This window comes from Etheostoma cragini, chromosome 2, assembly GCF_013103735.1.
Source record: "Etheostoma cragini isolate CJK2018 chromosome 2, CSU_Ecrag_1.0, whole genome shotgun sequence".
Classification (NCBI taxonomy): domain Eukaryota; kingdom Metazoa; phylum Chordata; class Actinopteri; order Perciformes; family Percidae; genus Etheostoma; species Etheostoma cragini.
Genome location: NC_048408.1, coordinates 6,969,181 through 6,990,244, shown reverse-complemented (window position 1 = coordinate 6,990,244; position 21,064 = coordinate 6,969,181). Strand labels below are relative to the sequence as shown.

The 21,064-nt window shown below is 40.8% G+C and overlaps 2 protein-coding genes across 5 annotated transcripts in view; one reads left to right on the top strand and one right to left on the bottom strand.

Annotated features, from left to right (window-relative positions):
* The window catches only part of LOC117956277 (excitatory amino acid transporter 3-like), a 381,877-nt gene that overhangs the window by 80,755 nt on the left and 280,058 nt on the right, over window positions 1-21,064 (top strand). The gene's annotated exons all lie outside the window — the stretch shown is intronic.
* rptor (regulatory associated protein of MTOR, complex 1) overlaps window positions 1-21,064 on the bottom strand; it is a 184,551-nt gene that overhangs the window by 5,474 nt on the left and 158,013 nt on the right. For 2 of the 4 annotated variants that reach the window (XM_034891052.1, XM_034891060.1), the window contains exons 30-33: window positions 15,811-15,858; window positions 6,128-6,234; window positions 2,383-2,510; window positions 12-98 (exon numbers count right to left, since the gene is read on the bottom strand). In XM_034891052.1, the coding sequence (XP_034746943.1) occupies window positions 12-98; window positions 2,383-2,510; window positions 6,128-6,234; window positions 15,811-15,858 (370 nt within the window). The remainder of the gene's footprint in view (window positions 1-11; window positions 99-2,382; window positions 2,511-6,127; window positions 6,235-15,810; window positions 15,859-21,064) is intronic. The other 2 variants (XM_034891069.1, XM_034891076.1) reach the window with 1 other exon arrangement.

Here is a 21,064-nt window from a genome sequence, read left to right as displayed (position 1 = left end):
GACGCTCCTACCTGACGCTGATAATGTGTCCGTCTGTCTCCTTCTGTAGATGAGCTTTGACCACCCAGGCTCCGTGCTCCCTGTAGGTCATCACCCGACTGCAGAAACACACACAACACACACACACACACACAACACACACACACACACACACACACACACACACACACACACACACAACGTCAGCTGAGGGAATGTTAAAAGGTGTTTTTCTGCGTTGACAGGAAACACAGAAAAGTAACACCCGAGCTGTGAGACTGAACATCGGCAGCTCCTGTATGCTCAAAGCCTAAAAAGCAGATATACAACCATTATGAAAGTGGGGCAAACTTAAAACCTCCCTTTTTAGTCAGATCAGCTCTCAGAGAAGGGAGATTGTATGAAGCACTCTGTGCTACATTTACATGTATGAAAAGTTTTATGTAAAGTAATCTGACTGATTGATTGATGAAAGGATGCATCGTAAAACCATCTACTAGCACAAAATGGTTTTCATGGAAAAATTGACATTTGCTGTAAGACTTAAGACGGACGTATTTGATGAAGGTCGGAAAGGATGAATTGATTTTATTAAACCACCTAGATCAGATTTGATGTACTAATGGAATATTTACTGTAACATAACCCACGTGGTTTCTTTTGCCACACATCTCTTTCTCTTGCTTTCTTTTTTCTTCTTTGTATGATTAACTTACACTGCATTGTTTTAATTTTTTTTAAACAATAGATAGGAATATCTACACAAAGTGTTAAATGTATGAAACTCTGTACATGTTGACTTGATAGTTCAATAAGAAAACAACAGTATTATTACATTATTGTTATTTTTTTGATGTGAGGAGTAGATGAACCAGAATCCTCTTGATAGATTTATAGACATTTTTATTTTGGAATAATAAATAAAATGATTCTAAAGTAATGTAAACAGTGTCTAGCATTGTTTGAATTAAAAAAAGAAGATCCAGCAACAAGAAAATCATCAGTCTGAAATACAAAAGCCTTTTTCTTTTTCTGCTTTAACATGCAATACATGTGCAACGCCACTGGGTGGCATCATGGGACCATGACTGAGAAAAGTCTCCCGGAAAGACGGAGGTTGCATTAGATCATCTAATGCAACAATCATCTTTTGTTAAAGGACTGAGCTGTACCTAAATTTCCACTACCTTTAATGCACTCTATCACATTTAGTCAGGAACGTGGCGTGACAGGAAGTGCATTTGATCTCCCTCCATACACCGTTTTTTCAACCTGGATCCTATTTCCCTATGTTCTTGTGTCTAAGTGAATCTTTGACATTGGTCCAGTATTAAGCATGACCGTTGCAGTCGGCCGCGGCAAAACAAGCAGTTTAGTGAAGGTAAATACAAGCTGGACATTTGCCCTGTTAACTTATATTATAGCTTGTTTTGCCACTGATCTTGCTTCATACTGGACCACTAACAAAGATTGTTGTTCCCATCAGTCACTTAGAAACAAAAACATAGAAAATACAGTCCAAATTGAAAACAATATGGACAATCTTTTCATACAATATAGGTTCCCTTTAAAAGTAAATTTGAGATATAAAGACATAGTTTGTAAACTGCTGCACTCATGAGGCATTCAAAAACATTTTCATCAAGAATATTCCAAACAAAGAGGGTTCGCCCCATGTTGGCTGAGTCCTGCTGCGGCCGGGTTCGAATCCGACCTGCGACCCAAACATGATCTGCCCCTGCCTATCTGCTGGTTCTGGACTAATCACTGGGGGGGGGGGGGGGGGGGGGGGGGGGGGGGGGGGGGGGGGGGGGGGGGGGGGGGGGGGGGGGGGGGGGGGGGTGTCCATGCGTGAAGGGGACTATTAAATTAGCTTTACCTAAAGGTTTATGGGCCACCACAGGGTTTAACGGGTTTGCCCCCCAAAATTAAAATGTTTTACCAACTCGGGCACTACAGTGCCACCAAGGTACACTAAAATAGGTTGCAACGCCAAACTGAGATTTACAGCACGCTATAATTATTAAGTATAGATTCATAGAATAATGTAGGTCTGTGTAGGAGTTATTACCAAAGTGCTGTGTGTGATCATCAATGTATCTATATGACAGTCAGACAGTAAAAAAAGAAAAAAAAGAAGTGGGAATTTAAACTGTAAATGAATAATCAATTTAACTTTCTCTGTGAGTAGGATTGGGGATCGAGAACCGGTTCCAACTCACAAAATGTATTGTTCCTCTCATCTATGAAATTAGCATGTGATCCGTTTCAACTCCACCCCTCAAACAATCTGAATCAAGAATCGATAAGAACTGGAATCAGAATTGTTAAAATGAAAACGATGTCCAACACTATCTGTGATAAGACAACGGCGAGTTCAGACTGAGAGAGTGCGTGCTTTACCATTCATTTGGACCCATCCTCCTGTCGAATACGCGCACAGATCCGTCACCCAGACCGGCAACGATGAGCGAACGCTGCGAATCGCAGGAGAGGCTGGTCACACAGCTGTCTGCTCCTGTCGGGATGTCCTGGGGACACACAAACACAAAAATACCCCATTAAAAGGCTTGTAAAGAAAGCTATACCAAGGCACATTTCACATTAAACCTTCTTTGAAATCATCAATCATGTGCTCTGTTGAGTGTTGGCTCACTCGAAGTTGGACTCACGCATCAATATGCAGCCACAGGCAAGCCTGGGCCCTTTTTACTACAGTATATGAAGTCCATCCATCAAGACCATGATTAGCACACCAATGACCATTAAATGTGGAAAAACTAGAATTACCGCCTTGCAGTTTTACATCTACGCCAGCCAGTCAAGTTTCAGTTTACATCCATATCTGTCCAGACTCATATCACATACTGTATGTAGCAATCCTGAGTGGACCAGCTGGTGCAGGGTGAGCCACAGTAAACAACAACAAAACAAAAAAACAACACCAACAAAATCAAAGTTCCAGCGCACAAGAGGATCCTATTGACACTATATGATTAACCGTATACTTATAAAAAGGGGGGACCTACTTCATCAGGCTCTAGGCTTGATTGCCATCAGTCGTGCCTTTAAAATATCAGGTGCTGATTAACGAATTCAGAGAATCCAACAGGCTCCCATTCCCCAACACCAACTCTATCTGTTAAGGGTCCTGAGATTACGTGTGTTATGATTCAACAGTATCAATACAATTAATTGAAAATGAATTGAACATAGATGCATTAAAAAACTAGTAACAAAAATTAAATCAAAGCAGAGATCTTCAACAGGGGTTACTGCAAGGTGGCACCAAATTCATTTTGGAAAATTTCTTTTCAGTCATTAAAATGTCTCGAATCTAGCACATTATTACCAAATACAATTCAGCTAATTTGTGAAAAAAACACATTAATTTTACGCTTCCTGGCCTATAGGTAAGCTAGTCACTAACAGCCATTTCCCACTGGGCCCGGCCGTGCTTCGATACAGTTTCGTTCCGGTTTTGTTCCGTACCACACCGGGAGCGTCTCAGAAGCGGAGCGTGTTGCCTGCCTGACTCGCAGATTAGATTGTCTCTACTTTGTATTTTACAGAACATCCCATGTTTTTTAAGTTAATATTTACCTTCCGCTCCAAGGGCTCTTGTAATTAAACTCCTGAAATTGTCTTGATGAAAAAATCTGTGATGTCGTATTACATTTTTTTCACCTCCCAGATGAATCTCTCGTCGTCTGTGGTGTAGTAAAGGAGACGTATACAATATTGGGGGTGTTTTGGTAAACTGACTAGATACTCTCGCTGTTTAACGTCTTGCCCGGCTGTCTGAACGCCCCGCGACTTGCGTGAAAATAGAGCTGGTGCGTCTCTTTAACAGAGTGGAGAGCAGCTTCACGCACGCTTCGGGACGTACCGAGGAGCAGCTGGTGGAATGTCAAGCATTGACTTGATATTCCACATTGACGTTCCATATTGGTTGCAGATACGACTGGTGGAGAATATTGGTAAGGTAGCCATCCACAGATACAGTTAATCCTAAGGATTCACTGTAAAATCATGCCACTTATTACTTTAATAGCTTAGTATTTTATGGCCAAAAAGGACTGTGTTAAGGCTTTAAGCAGCCGACACTATATATTGCAACTTAATTTTATAAAATATAGGTAATATGATCCATCTCTCTCAGTTAATGCCATAAAAAACCTTGAATACCTCAATGTTAAAGAATAGAAAGTAACATACAAAATACTTGGAGGAGGTGAATACCAAAACAGAGTAGAAATAAAATCTCCCCATAAGGGAGGGGAGGGAAGGGCTTTTAGTGGCTCATCTACCGCTACATTACCTACATGTGAGGTTATCTGCAGCTACAGAGACAATATATGTTAGACAGAAATTACACAAGTACGTCTAAAGCCTCATTCAACCCATGTTTCTCCAAGAAGTTGAGAGTATATAACTATATCCAATATGCTCTCCTTTTTAATTACTGAATTCTGATAGTGCCACCCACTAGGGTCGGAGGGACTCCCTCAATTCCTATGAATTTAAGGTAGGCAGCACATTGTGTTTTTCTTTTTTTGTAATGTGTCGCATAGGGGTGGGAATCTCTGGGCACCTCACGATTTAATTCCGATTCAGAGGCCAACGATTCAACTCTAAACCAATTATCGATGCTTCTCGATGCAACAATTTGTTTATGTACGTTTCCATGCGGGATTTAAAAAAACAGATAGTTAAATAGTTTGTTAGATTTAAACATATGCAGTATTTGTCACACTCAAGTTTTAATGCCCTTTTTGTCTACTGAGGTTTTTATTTTATATTCCAGTTTAAGACTTAAACATGCTTGTGAAAATAATTTATGTATGTCTTATTGGATCAAATTTATATATATATATATATATATATATATATATATATATAAACTGTTTTTTTTCTGCTTTTGGCCATTTTTTCCTGCACTCTTGCCTAAACTAAGTTGTTGTCTATTATCCTATCCTCTTTCACTCACTCGAGTTTCTGATTTGACTGGAGACGGTAACTTTTAAATAAAAATCAACATATTTAAAAATGACAAAAATCAAGCATCTAATCGTTCTAGAGAGAATTGCGATGCATCTAGGAATTGATTTTTTTTTCCCACCCCTAGTCTCGCAGCAATGTAATCCACGTTTTCATTTCTTGTAGCTGCTCAGCTGTTCAGCTATTCTCAATTTAAGATGACGCTTAGATTGGCCTATGCATACAAAGCCACATGGACAACATATGGATGACATGTATTGACATACTGTACAATCAATAAACTCTCTGGTTACATTTTTTTTTCATACATTATGTTCCACTTCAGGCACTAATCCAGTGCTGCCGGAAATTCCTCAGGATGTGCCTCTTTTCAGCTGGATGTCCGTCACCTTCAGCTTAGCTTAGCTAAACTGTATTTTTTCATCTCAGCTACACTTAACACTGTCCAATCAACTTAACACACATGCTGTGTGTTAAGTTGATTGGACAGAAGCACTTACATACTAACATGCATAATAATAATAATAACACATTTTATTTAACAGCACCTTTCTGAACACTCAAGGTCGCTTTACATACAATAAAAGACAGATACAGGGAACAGAAAAGTGTAAGCAGTTATAACAAAACAAAAAATGAAAAGTGCATACACTAACACTTCTGGCATGTTCCCTTAACATCAGCATGTTAGAATTAAAGTTACGATCTTGCAGATCTCCGTTTCAAGCGGTAATTGCAGTGCGTTTTTGGATTGCACTTTTATCATTTTTTACCCTTCATCGTCAATAGTAACTGTTTATTTGCAACGCTAGCAGAGCAATGTTAGCAACATTTCAGTGAGTTTTGGAAAAAGAACCTGGACGTAATCCCCAACACCAGAAATAATATAATAATAACACTTAGTAGTGTAGGTGCTCATATCTGGACCCCTCCTTCAAAAATAAGACCGTCAGACTGTCTTTACAATCAACAAAAGACATCAAACCGAAGGAGAGACAGTAAACAATGTGCAAACCTGCACAGCCTGAAGGCCAAATGTCTCACCAGCTAATAAAACGTTACAAAATGCAATCCCTGTACCAAGTTCCAGGTGTATTCATTGTGGGTTTTTGGAGAAAATCTGACATACAAGCACTGGGTACCATACCTGGACCTTCATCTCCCGGTCCGTGTCCCAGATCCGGACCACTCGGACATCGCCAGACGTCATAAGGAGCCCTGTCTCCTGCTCCCAGTCCACGACCATGCCTGCACCTTAAACACAGGATGACACAGCAGATATCATGCTGAGCATGTACGACTTCACACACATGAACACATGCACTCCATAAAACATGCACCAGTACTATGTGTCTATTAGACCGACGTCAAATTATTCAATTCAAACTTCCTCGAAGGGAAGAGTTCCTTTTTTTATGATTGTTGAATTTTTTTGCTTTTATTTGCTTTGTATGTTTGATGCTTATGCAAAGCACTTTGGATTGCCTTTGTGCCTGAGTTGTGCTATATAAGTGAATTGCCTTGCCTTTTGAAAAAAGTTTGATAGCCCGGTATCTGACATATGCGTATAAAATATTAAGTTACAGAAAAGAAATTGTACAAAATATGTGTACTGCAGTTTTTATTTAATGTTATTGAAAAGAGTTACGTTTTTATTCATAAGTGAACCCAAACGTTTCTAAACCCAAACACAGCTGTTAAACACAACGAGCAGGTGTCGAGTTCTCTGATACACAACACACACAATCTGCTGGAGGTTTAAGAGGTCTCTGGCTGCCTCATGTAGCAAGTCAAATGACAGATTAGTGAACAGATTCCTGCACCACTGTGGAACTAATAAATACACCACAAAGGAATGAGCAAAACCACAACCAGCTTTCTGCAGAGACTGAGGGTACATGAGAAAATCATTTTTTGTCAATTTTTAACATTTAGTATCACACAGACACCAAGTCTGTGTTTTTTAATTAAAGTGTCAAGTTTCTTAATGTATACATATACACTTCATGCAGATGGGGGCATGGTTTAGCGTTTGCATCCTTCCCCTCCGCCAAGGCGTTATGGAAGATGCAGACACTGTCCCTGGAACAGAGCCTGTCAGCACATTCTGGCTTAGATGAGTCAAATGGCACTGGAGTGAGAAAGTGAGGAGTGAAGAAGCTGAAGACAGCAAGACTGTTCATATGTTAGCAGTCACAGCAGTAATCAAGGGAGCGGTGCCATGTCAGCCACTCGCCCTGATGGCTCAGTGATGCCTGGCTGTAGCCTGAAGGACCCAGTACGCTTCAAACAAAGTGCTTTTGGCCAGGTGTGTACAGGTGAGAATGTGCAGCAGGGTTTGAACTTCAGCCCCGTTTTTATTCTTCGCACAATCCCTGTCGTTTGAAACGTACAACAGAGTCTCACACCATAAATGCCTTTAAAGAGACACCGTCTGACAGTATGCACCCTTATCCCTATTTGTAGGATTCATCACGTCTTGTACCCCTCTATACTGTAGGTGAAGACCAACTACAGGTTATTAAATCACGCAACAATGCCTCGGCCACTTTTCACTCCTTGCTGCGGGCCTGTTAACTCTTCCAACCCATAGAGTGGCTGAGCTGTTCGCATTGTTGTGTAACAATTTGAAAGCCCTAGGAACAGCTTGACAAACTAAGCCTTACTGAAGTTGCACTTACAAGCTTGTTACGGAGCTTTGACAGCATCTATTGCTCTTTAAAGCCTTAACTTGTTTTGTTTTTTTTTGGGGGGGGGGGGGGGGGGGGGGGGGGGGGGCTTTCATTGAAAGTCGGTAATAGAGAGATGACAGGAAACTAGGTGGAGAGAGATATGCAATGACATGCAACAAAGGCAGTGGTGGAATGTACTGTAGTCTTTTTTTGTCACATCCCACTTTCTACTTCTACTCCGCTACATTTCAGAGAGAAAAATGTACTTTTAACTCTACTACATTTATCTGACAGCTTTAGATACTAGTTACTTTACAACTTAAGATGTTTGCAGTATAAAATATGAGGTTTTATAATGGATAAACTACTCAATATCCAAGTCTCCAAGTCCAGCTGAAATGATTGGCCGACTACACACTTAGCTGATTAACAGACCTGTTTGGATAGTTTCCACTTTCTAAAATGTGAGGCTTATTCTGCATTGGGTATTTTTAGGTTGAATACTTAAAGTAAATTTTTCTGAATATACTTAAATTACTTAGGTAACTTTCAAAACAGAACTTTTACTTATGATAGAGTCATTTTTTAATATAACACTAAACAAAGGTCCCCGGCTGGAAGTTTTTAAACTTTTATCAAATTTGTAAACAGTAAATGGATCTTAAGATAAAATTTTTTTGTGGCTACACAGTTGTGACAAGTATTTTTCCGGCTTAACTGGGCCATCAGCAGCACTTGGAGATCCACAAGTAATGGAGCAGAGAAGAGTGCTGATGCTATTTTGATATTGGATGTTTATATGATGAAGGAGAAGGCATTAAGGGGCAGGCTGGGACTCCAGAAAGCAGAATGCACATGGAAACACTCCGTCTTTCTCTCACAAGGATGCTTTTACCACAGAAGCTACAGAAACGGCATCCTTTTCTCTCCTCTTGAAACTCATCACGCCATGCTTCATTTCCTCGCTCTCTTCTCCTCCTTCACTCTTAGTCACTTCCTCCTATTATTTCACAATCAATAACCATATCTTGATGACCATTCTTGGTCACCACTTTGCTTCGTGCACTGACTCAATTCTTTCACCCAGCTTCCTTTCATTCTAATGATGAAAATAGCATCCTTTTCACTCATCACGCCATGCTGAGGGTGCGCTCCATTAACATCGGAACTTGGAGCTGGGAATCACATTAGAGTTGATGCATTCCATTTGTCCGATTTTTCATTGTTTTCATTAGCTTTAGCTGGGTTAGTCATTATTAGCAATACCAGTTGATAACAACGCGTGTGCATACAAACCATGTAACATGTCCACAGATAGAAGTTGGACAGGACTGTGTGTACAACGGATTTAGTGAGGGACAAATAAGACAGAAGTGCTAATAACTGTACGTTACTATAGCTTTCACTACTGCATGCACAGGGCAGCCATGTTGGATTTTGAGCTTGGGGTACTGCAAGGTTGTCCGACTTCCAAACTTGGAAATCTGAGTTCAAGGGGCGTGTATACAATTTTGACATTGTAAATTCAGACCTCAGAGTACAAATTGAACGCACCATTAACTTATTCGCTTTCTTGCTCCTCCTTTTCTCTTAGTCACTTCCTCCTCCTGTTTTTTCACCATCAATAACCATCTCCGGCTGACCATCCTATGTAACACCCGTGCTTCATCCTTTCATCTCCTTTCATTTCTCTGAGACACCACAATACCGCACTAAGTGCAAACTGCACAATTGGTTTATTCACATTTTATCATACTATTTAAGCAGTTGCATGTTTTTTTGTATTCCCATCCTGCATATTTTTAAACCCATATTTTGTTCTTATTTTTTATTCCTGTTATTATTTCATGTACAGTGTATGTATGTATATTGTATCCTAGTATTTCATTTATAGTCTGTACTGTGTGACTGATTTTGCTGCTGTAACACCATAATTTCCCATTATTTTTGGGATCAATAAATATCTCTCTATCTCTATATATATATATCTATCTATCTATCCTAACTGGCTCCTTACACACAATTTGGTGTTGAAGAGAGAAGGATAAGGACTTCATTACTTTGCTCTTCTCCTGCCTCACAGAACAATAGTGAAGCTGTGCATTCTTTGTGATCCGTCCCACTGCGCATCTCCTCTGTATTGCTCTTTTATGAGTCGTGACTTAACTTTCTTCCACGAAACAATGTGTACAGGGCTTTTTACTGTACTGCTTGGCTTGCGTTGTCAGGAAATCCCGACCCCCATGAGGCGGCTTCACATCCTCCACTGTGACATCATACTGTTCGCTTAGGCGTCACGACGTCTCACAGCATGGGCTTGTGTGTGTGTGTGTGTGTGTGTGTGTGTGTGTGTGTGTGTGGGGGGGGGTGCTTCAGAGGACTGCGCTCAGTCAGTGACATGTTCACAGTGGCACGCTTGAAGCTGGCTCATTTCAGAGGCTGTGAGGAGAGCGGAGGCATTCCCTTTGAAGCTGGCAGCTCTGTGACAATGAAATCTGGGTTAGAATGAGAAGGGTTGGAAAAGGAAGATTCCCACACAACACACATAAGTGTGTGCAACCATTTCCTCGGAAATAAGGCGCAAATATAACACCAAACCTACTTACGATTTAGAGACATCATTAGGTTTCCCTGTGTCCTCCCAAGATGGGAAATCCATTGTGGATACAATATACAGTGGATGAGGGAAGATCCCCACAACAGTAATGCTAATGACATGCTGTATTCCACCCCATTCCTTCCACTCTGTGCGATCAGTCCAGTTTTTCTGAGCTGGAAAACTACATGGCCGATTAAACAAAGGAAATAAAGAAGTCTTAACTTTGCTATAATGACCCCTTAAGACAGGGACAAGGATAATGCTGGTGTATTAAAAATTGAATCTTATTTTTGTGGGTCTGGCCATTGTTTCTATTGGGGATGACAGTTTCATTTAGAAAGTAATTGCTGACATGTCTTGACTCTGCAACATTATTAAACAGAAAGCAAACCAGACAAAAACCCGGAGCAGTCAAGCAATCATACAAATTGTAACGCCCAGATGAACTTGATCGGAAGAAAAAACAAACAAAAACAAGGGCAAAAGGTATAATTGTCATTATGAAATCATAATCTTCATGAATGCATTTCAATATACTTTACTTTCTTTTGACAGATCTATTGCCTCACAGTTTTCTCGCCAAGTTCAGGCTTTCTACTTCTGTCAGTCTCTCCATTCAGTTATACAATTCCTCTCACCCCAAACTCACTTCATCTCAACTATTTCTCATGTTATTGTATCTTCTTTCCTTCTCCACTTCCGCTGCCTGAATCCTCCCTGACTCTAATTGCTGGGAGATCAAGGTGTCAGAGCTCACAGATCTACAACCAGAAACCCGAACCTTGACTTATGTCTCACACGGTCAATGCTCAGCTGCTCAAAACGGGATACAATTCTGCCTTAGATGGAACCTTTGTGGGCCTGAGCGGGTCTTAGTTACCCACAAAGAAATCCATACGAACATGGAGAATAGAGTGCAACAGAGTGTGGGCAATGTTTCATCAGCTGCAAATCCCACCGCCTTACAGGGGTAAAGGTATAGATAGCTTCAATATAAATTCTCCCTTTAAGCCTAGTCTCTTTCCCAAACTTAATGAGATGAAAAGATTTCCCCCAGTAACAATATCAACAACAGTAATAGTATTGTTTCCAGAAAGGGTTTTACCTTGTTGAGTCTCTGACAAGGGAAAAAAAGCTACTTTTAACACCACTAACAGTTGGGCTGTCAGCAGTTATGGTAGATATTTTTTTTTCCAGTGCCAGTATGCCGAGTCTGACCTAATCTGTGATATATAACACCTTTGGAAAATACCTTTGTTTTATTCCTCTATTCTCTCTGGAGAAAACGCCCTCCTCTGCATTCTTATTCTGTGCTATTATCTCTGGTGATGGACTAGCTCTCCCATACACTGCAGCTCATTAAACCAGTGCAGCGGCCTTCCCTCAGTGTTTTCCCCTCTCTTCCCTTCATTGTGTTTGCTCTGTAAAGGTCCTCCAGGAGTCTGGTAATAAACCGTCTCCAGGATTACCGGTGACAGACAACTCTGTCCATACCAAGGCGTGGACCTCTCTAGTTGCCTCTCCAGCTATTCTGCAAAATTCATGCTGAATTGTCTATTGTCATCCGGATCAAGAAATCAACTTGCCAGTCTCCTGCTGACTAAGTTAACCACCTTCGACTCTGCTAGCCTGGGCTAGCTAGCAAGCTGGACAGTCAGGTTTTCAGATTAAAATATCAGAATGAACACAGAGAAAAAGATGGAGAAGGTGAGCTCAAGCCTGCAAGATCATCTCTGCGGCCATCTCCAGCTCTACGTCAGAGGAGGCACCGAGACAAGCGCAGAGGAATCAAACACTGGCTGTCCCTTCTGCTAAGCATCCTCCTAGCCAGTGTGCAGGTGTTGGCCGGTGAGCTGTGAGACCTCTGTCGGTTTACAGCAAGATACTTCGCCCATACAGTTAACCGATACACGTGACGCTTCAGAGAAAAGGACGTCTCCTCAATCTAAAAGCTTATTTTCTTGTTTGCTGTCTCTTTGTAGGATTTCCTGGCATCCCTCCTATGCTTTGTTGGTGGGACGGACTAAGCCTCGAAGAAGAAAGGCAAGTGGAGGAACTGGGGATGCGATTTAAGGACCTGGGATGCACCCCTTGATTATTAGTGCCATTCAGTAAAGTTACTCTTTTTAAAGCTTCAGGCTTTATGATGAAGTATGCACAGGTTGAATGAGCTGATGGGATTAAGCTTTGAAATGATGTATTCATGTGACAAATAAAATTGATTGATTGACTTATGTGCCTCTAAGAGAAGATGTTGTTATCTATGGAGTGCTCTGATCAGCAGGGAGACTTCTCTGCTCTAGCATTTCTCTAACCTTAGAAGGCAGAGGCCTGACATTGGGAGAGGTTAAAAGCATTGACCTGCCTGGTTGACAAAGGCGTGGTGAAACGATGCATAGCCTACATGACATAAGCACTTGCTGACCTGATTATTGGGGACAGGTGACTAATTCCTTACATAATTTTACATAATGATGTAAGAAATTAGTCATGTGAGATCCCCAACAGTTGGAACTTGACACATTCTCTGGCAGTCACAGGACACCCATCAAATCAAACTGCAACTTTGTGATGGAAGAGTCAAAAATGGGAGAAAAGCTCAACTCGTGGGAATATAGAAAAAAAGCACGGCACACAATACTTGAATTTCTAACTTTGATACAATACCTTGAAAGATATCAATATTGAATACCATTTTTGATACATTTGCCTTTCCTTGTTCATTTGAATCCAATGCAAAGTATTTCCGAACAGCACTCCTGCAGTTTTCTTTGTCAACTAAAACCAGTCACAGAAGCTGTAAACCTGCCATCTTAAATTAACTAACACCATAATCAAACCCATAAATTATTAGATTCAACCGGAGCGTATGAGACAAGTGACGAACAGACGGTACTGTGAGTGAGAGGAGGAGGGGCTATGTTGGCACTGCAACGATGTGTGTGTCAATTCGCTGTCGGAGATAAGAGACAGCAAGAACTCACAGCTGGTACCAGTAGAATCAATATATATATATATATATATATATATATATATATATATATATATATATATATATATATATATATATATATATATATTTGACAACAGTAGTGCACACATCTATATGTCCCTTATGTAAGGTTTTCTTTAATCTTAGCTTCAGTTTCACTACACAACGTTAACTATGTGCAACTAGTGTAGAGTGCAGAGAGTGTAGAGTTCTGCACGGGCTTACACAGCCCCTACCTGCGCCTTTCAGACCCTACGCAACTTAGCTGGCCTGGTACTGAAAAATTAGGACCCATACCTGAGCCAGACCAAGGCTAAATATATCTTTTCATTTTCTTAACAAGTTACATTTGAAAATAATCCACCTTGAGCCTGACGCTTAAAACAGTAAAACACCCTGACCCACACAAACCGGTTACTGAGCTCTAAACGGATTCAGAGAAATGACTGTCACAGCAGTCGTTTTTCCTATTGGCTGTTTGGCATACTTATAGGCGGGGGCAAGGTGGGTGTGGTTTAACTTTGTCTGAGTTTACAAAAGAGGAAGTTAAGGACAGACTAGGAGACGGGAAGGAGGCCATGTGTTTCAGAAGGCTGTAACAAATCATCTTTTCTCCATCACTTTGTGGTAATGTTAACATGTCTTAAACGCATACAAATTAACTATCAACGCAGCACCAATAACTGGGCTGGTTGGAAAGACGGAACAATGCGTGGGACACTTACTTTCAGCCTCACAGGCTAGCGTTTAGTTTCTGTAGTTTCATGTGCACAAGTCAACCAAACTCTGGAAGCCCTTGCTAGGCAACAATAAATATCAAGTTTCACAGGGTTGTGGTTATGTTGTGACATTGCCTAATTACTAAAACCTAATATTATAAGTTCTCCTGCTTTCCTGCTATGATTGCACTTCTCCAACAACATACTGTATTTGGCAATGTAGGTTTCTGACACTTGTCTACATGGTGTTATTTGAACTACTATCTACTGAAACTCCTTACATTGCATTCCAGTAACAGCTGCAGACAAAATAAGTGTGTCTGCCTTGAGGATATTTGTCTCATTTTCCTGAAACTTCTAAGTCATGTGCCTCTTTAAAAACTCCACAGCAAGTCCCAGGTTCTGGATTTAGCAAGTTTGCAGAACCTTGATGTTAACAAAGCACCAGGCGGTACAGTGAAACGTAGAACAGGACACAGTGTCTGCCTCCCTAAAGCCACTGCAGTTGCCCAAGATTAGGGATGTTTTCATTGAAAAAGGACAAAGACTACAGGAAGAAAACATCCCTAATCTTGGGCAACTGCATTGGTATGAATGAGTAGAGGGAGGGGACGGAGGTTAATGAAGAAGGGGGAAAAACAAGTCATCTGCAAGAGATGTGAAGTCTGTGTGCTGTTCTGTGCAGTAGCATCAGGAATAGTTTCTCCAGTCTGTGTCAGCCACGCTCCCCTTATTTCACCGGTTCCCCTGGAGTTTAACAGGCTTATCCCTCTGACAAGACGGACTGGGTGGCTCCACCCTATTAAAATCACACAGCACCAATGCTCTCCCAATTAAACAGTGGCACCTTTGGGACAAGCTTAAAAGAGTGTATGTTTTTGTTTTAATGGGTGACAGAAGCCATTTTGCGGTGAATATGAGTCATGGGTCCAGTGCCTTAGCCTCACCAAACGCCAAAAGCTATTTTCTGGGTGAATACGTATCTATTTAAATACAGTTTTTGCATGTTTCTCCACATGTTAAAGTGTGATTGGGGCCGCAGTAAGAGAGATACTAAGCATTTAAACAGTTTGGAGGGTGATGGTTAGTTCCCAAAGCATTTTTCTGATTTAAAACATGTTGAGCTCGAAAAATAAGGAAGGTTTTGATTTATGTGATCAAGAACCCATTGTTTCAAAACGTATGAAGAATTTCGAATGAAAACACCGCCCTTGTTATCGTTGTAAACTGCACATGGTATGTGTTGTACTAAAACAACAGCCATTTGTATGAGTTATTAGTAAGTGAACAGGCTATGTTAGCACCTGTGGAAACACATCCCCCCTACATTCATCTCGACACCTTCCACTTACTTTGTGTTCCTTTGTGTGTTTGATTCATAAGGACTATGGTTAACTGCTCCTCAGATTTCTGCAGGGTAAATCCAGACAGCTAGCTGTCCATTCAGAGTTTTCTGTTGCACGACTAAAACAACTTTTGATAGTACCCATATTCCATCAAAACAAGTCCCTTCCAGAGGTTACATTGCAGAGGCACCGGGCTCTGTCCGGTGTTGCCAATGGAGATTGTGATTGGTTGAAAGTAACTAAATAAACCACAGCATGTTTTTTTCCCATCCTGGAATGCTGTGTAGACTAGCCAGACCCTCCTCCGCAGCGCTGTGGAGGAAGGTCTGGAAATGCGAGACCAGGTGTAATGTGGTGGAGCATTACTGGACAGATAAAAGGATGAAGGGCGGGGCTGGCCAGGGAGATAAGAGAAAACAAAAAAGAGGCAGGCTGCAGGCTGTTCAGTGCAACACCTTTGCTTTGGGAGTGAGGGAGTAGAGAAGAGAATGTCGACACTCACCTCCTTGCTTACTTCTGTCAAGATAGATGGAGACCCTCCTGGCCAGACCTGTGAGCGGGGGGGGGGGCAGGGTGAAAGGAGAGCAAGAACGCAACAAAGCAAGCAACACATTAGCAAGGACCCCCTCCCTCTCTCATGCAGATGCAGACACACTTAAAAAGTACGACTTAGTGAGTATACTCCACATGCATTCAAACAGCAGAAGGAGAAACAAGGCTGCCGTTTCCCAGCGTGGCGTCTCCCAAATGACTAACAGTGATATGCTGGAATCAAAGAGGGAGATAAGCTGGGAGAGAGACTGAGAGAGAGAGGGAGAGGGAGACGTGAGCTGAAATGCTGCCTCTGCATTACAAACGGGGCTGTGGAGGCTGCACAGAGTCCCCAACCTCCAAGCCTGCAGGACACAGAATCTTAAATCCCCTTCACCACAGGGCATAAAGCAGGCACGACCGAGTCGCTGCTCGACTAGAGAACACTCTGTGTGTGTGTGTGTGTGTGTGTGTTGGAATAAGAGTTTGAGCGAGGCTGATTAAAAAGGACATACTGAAATAATTTAAATGAGTTAAAGGAAGTGTGTGATTAAATAATCCCATTAATTATATCACATGTGTTGACTTGCGAGTGCAAGATTTGTTGCTGTGGAGGTGTACGTCATCGCTACATTGTTCAGCTTCTCTCTCTCTCTCTCTCTCTCTTGGGAAAAAAAAAACACAAAATAATGTCAAGGAACCAGCAAAGTAACAACAAGCCAGACAGACACAGAGTCCACGGAGATGGTTCACTGATGAAAAACAGTACAGAAGCCTGTTATTGGACGGGAAGCGGGGAAGGGATGAGCGAGGACGGGTATTGTGCAGTGACTGGTGTGCCATCGTCTTCTTCAGAAATATTCACAGTCTTATAGCAATAACCTACAGAAGTTGAGATGTTTTTTTTGGCAGCACAAAGACAGACTTGTGTAATATTTAATCAGGTTTTACATTATTAATGCCACTGAGGCAATGCTAAAAATCACAGGCCTATAATGATTGTACTCTATCTGGAAAATGTTCCAAGCAACTGTAATAACTCTAAACTGATTATCGGGCTAGGAGGGGAGGTGGTGTGTGTGTGTATGTGAGAGAGAGGGAGATTGTAGATTTTTTTGAACTTTAAAAAATAATAATATTTGGGCACCACAAGTTAAAGCTGAACTCTTCTGTATAACTTCTCCAGAAAAGATCTCAGTGGAGTGGCTGTTTATATTAAAATGGCCTCCACTGTAGTCTGAATGCAGAGCCGACACAGCAACTGTCACTAACGACACATCCAGGATAACAAGCACACTATTAAATGTTAAAGTCTGAGTGAAAACAAGGTTGCGGCCCGCTGCGGGAGAGTCCTCCGCAGGGGAAGTTTCTCTCATGGCCATTTGTGCCAAGAGAGCCAGACAGACAGTGATGCTTGTTAAGTGTGTCTCCTTCTCTGCGGGTCCCCACAGAGGTGTGGGGACTCTGTGGCTTTGTAATGACGGAGACACATATGTGCATCGCTGTGTGGTCTACACCTCTGCACGGGTATCCAGTACGCCAGTGAGTCAGCCATTCGCTCGTCCTGACAGGTCTGCTCTGGCTGCTGCCAATTAGATGAATAATATGTGTCTTTTTCTATATGAGAGGTGCTCTAAAAAATATCCCCAAAGTTTTCTGCTCACGTAAGTAAAGTCTAGGGCTGAACGATGAATCGTTTTCAAATCGAAAAATCCAGATTTGACAATATGCGATTAGCTCATCGTGAAGACTGCGATTAATTGCATGTGCAATATTTAGTTGAATGTTTGCTGTAACAATTGGTTTAACACTTTTCTATCCCTCTTTTTATAATTATATTTACTGTTTTTTCACAAGATAAATGCTGGAATAAAGACACATTATCAAAATCAGTGTTGCCCGTTCACAAACTTGTCCTTTTTCATGAATATTTACTATTGCTATTAGTAATAGTATTCCTATTGGCTTGAAATTTTACATTTCCATTTGCATGAACTGGGGTAAACGCTCCATATTCATGCGCCATCTTGAAATACATTAGCCTATAAAGGACATACAGGACATAATGCTCTGCCTTTCGCGTTCTTGCTGATGATAAACTCACAGATGCTGCTAATCTGGAGCAAGGAACAGGAGTCTTCTTTGTCGCCCAGAGGAATTTTAAGGACATAGATTGAACCGTAGCTGTAATATGTACTTGGACCTGCGTGGTCAAAGAGAGTTGATTGCAATATATGATCTCAACGCTAGTTGGGAGAAATTCCTACACATTGGACCTTTAACACCATTAGTTAATAACTAACAGTGTTAAATGAGCATTAACCCTTGTGTTGTCTTTCCCTCAACATGAAAATAACATTTGTGTTGTTCGTATCTCAATGTTTTGTTGCTTTTCAAAATAAAAGTATATAAAAGAAATTTTTCCAATATTTTTTTACGCTTTTCCCCCCAATGTTTTGTCACCTTGTTCGACATTTTTGACCTCCTATATTTCTGATTTTGAAAAAACAACAACTTGGAAACGGGTCAAATTTGACCCCAGGACAACACGAGGGTTAATGATATTGTCTCATATCGATCGCAGGCCCCTGAATTGGGTTAAAAAACTAAATCGTACCGCGGCAGACTGTGATGTCATCAAATATCGTATTGTTGTCCGAGGAATCAATATATCGTATTGGTATAAAACTTGCAATTTGCACCCCTATTTCAGTAAAAACATTTTCAAAACAGACAAAAGTGCGCTGCTGAATTACTGCATTTACAGGAACAGGGTATCGGGGGTTCAGAGGAACATCCAATTATTCCTACAGCTGTCAGCTTCCCTTAAAACCTCCCTGACCCTGAAACAACGGGGTAGAAACGCTCGAGGCAGAAAAAAGTGGAGCAGTAAGGAGTGATGAGATAGAGAAAGAGAGAGAGAGAGAGAGGGGTACCCAGCCCATAACAAAAGGGGGAGGATGTCTCTGACAAGTGTGTTGTCTGTCAACCTTGGTTCAAAAATTTGGGAATGCCTCACAAATTATGCAAGTGTTTCAACACAGAAGGTAAACACGGCATCATTAATATATGTAGGCAACAGAGACAACCATCTGAGCAAAGACTAACAAACAATCTACCATTTCATGATTTATGTTGTGTTCTCCAATAAACTTTTACACTCCAACTTTGTCAAACATGACAGTAGACATACTGTCTCACTGTATGATGGGTATGGCATATGTGACAGGGTAAGACGGGTGAGGCAGGCTGCCATCTAGCTTTAAGTTAACATTATTAGTTTGGACTGATGGAACTAAATTTAGACTCTATACAATCCCCCCAAAAAACATCAACAACAGTGTGGAAGCAGAGTAAAACTCTGGTTTCATGTTACGTCTCATTGCATCAGGCCAAATCAATCATTGTAAAGACCTAATGGGACACACTCTTCTGGATTTGACTGAGGCCAAACCCCTGTGTTTTTCACAACTAAAAACTTCTCTGGGAAACCTTTTATTAACTATGCACATCTATGGTAATTACAGCACGGACATATGCTGTGCTACAGCAGTAAGTGAGCGTCATACTGGAGTTTCTCTCGTTAGTGTCTACTCAGAGTGTGAATTCTAATTTTAAAAACACCTGACTTATACTAAAGCACTCAATGAATAATAAATTCATCCTACTTTCACTCAGGTTACAATGTTACATCTTTGTTGAAACTGTTTTAAAGAGGTGTTCAGCTTCATGGTCATTTTGAGGCTGTTGAACTGAACTGTGTTCTAAAATAATCGGTTATTTTTTTTGTAAGTCAGCTTGTAACAACACATCTTCATTTAATGTTTTAATTTGTAGGCTCGGAATGACGCTGAACATTTGTTTTGCAGCTAATATGAGCTATTGCTGGGCTAACCTGCGGAACAAAAACGGTTTACACCAGAGATTGCAACACTGCAGTTTCACCAGCACAGTGAGCCCCCTTCAGGCAAACCTGGGGTGCTTTCACTTTCTATGACTGTTAGAGTTTTGTTAGCGAGGCACTTTCAAGGGGCAATTAACAGTGTAATGTTTCATTATGCACTCATTAAAGTTAACTTGACTGGCAAAACAATTAAAGTCCTTATTACATTACCCAATAATAAAAGTCCTCATTTTTAAGAAGTAAAAAAGTTTTTTACTTCTTCCAACCATGAATTAAATTAAGAGTTAATGTAGATTGAGATTGTGAAAACAAAACTTTCTAGATGTTGTGTTGTTACTTTGGCCAGATTATCAGCGAAATAGTACATTCATGATTTTGTCCATGTTGACATTAGTTGATTCATGTACATTTGAAAACAAACTTTGCTTTGTCTAGCTTTTTAGCTAAATGAGCACACGTAACGTAGAACTGACATAACAGCTGTTATATAATTTAAGTTAATTTCAGTTTTGAGGGTCTTTTTATATGCTGTCTCAGCTACTGGTTAGCCGAATTAGCTGTTAGCTAAACTAGCGTTAGCTTTCTAGTGTGGGCTAACGGCAGCCCGCTACTGTGGAACAGACATTCTTTAATTGTCTATGGGAAGAGATCATGCAGTGTTGTAAATCCTCGCACATCATGGTTATCATTTGCGCATGCACAAACATCTTGCTAATGCGCAGAACGGATCGTGAACTGACAAGAGACCACACACTGCGTGCTTTCCTGCAAGGATACGCCCTACTTTGCATCTGATTGGCTAGAACTTGTTTCATTGGTAGGTGGAAGTTGCATCAAAACAAATCCCATGTGGACCTTTTAATTTATTTATTTTTCTAAAATAGTCATACCACAGAAATCTGGCACAAGGCCCGAGTACTTAAAGCTCTACGTTAGCTGGAGCTGTGTTCCACTCATATGATTGGTAGGTGAAATCAATTGACTCAAAAATATAAAACCGCATGCAAGTTCCTAAATGCATTTCAATATTTTTCCTCAAGGAAATGCTGGAGATCCAGCGCAGTGCCAGAATACTTTAAGCCCTGTATATATACTTATTTCTCCTCTCTACTTGGTAATGTTATTTATGAAATGTCATTACAAAATCCTGAAATGTTCTGGGGTACTGATTATAACCAAATGGAGTGGTTGTTTAGATTTAATATATACTGTATAAGTTGGCGAATCTTGTCTCTATTAGCATGCTAAAAAAGACAAAAAAGTGTATTTTTTTAATTTATGTTGCTATTCTGGTAGCTGGTCCCTTACTATGAATAATGGT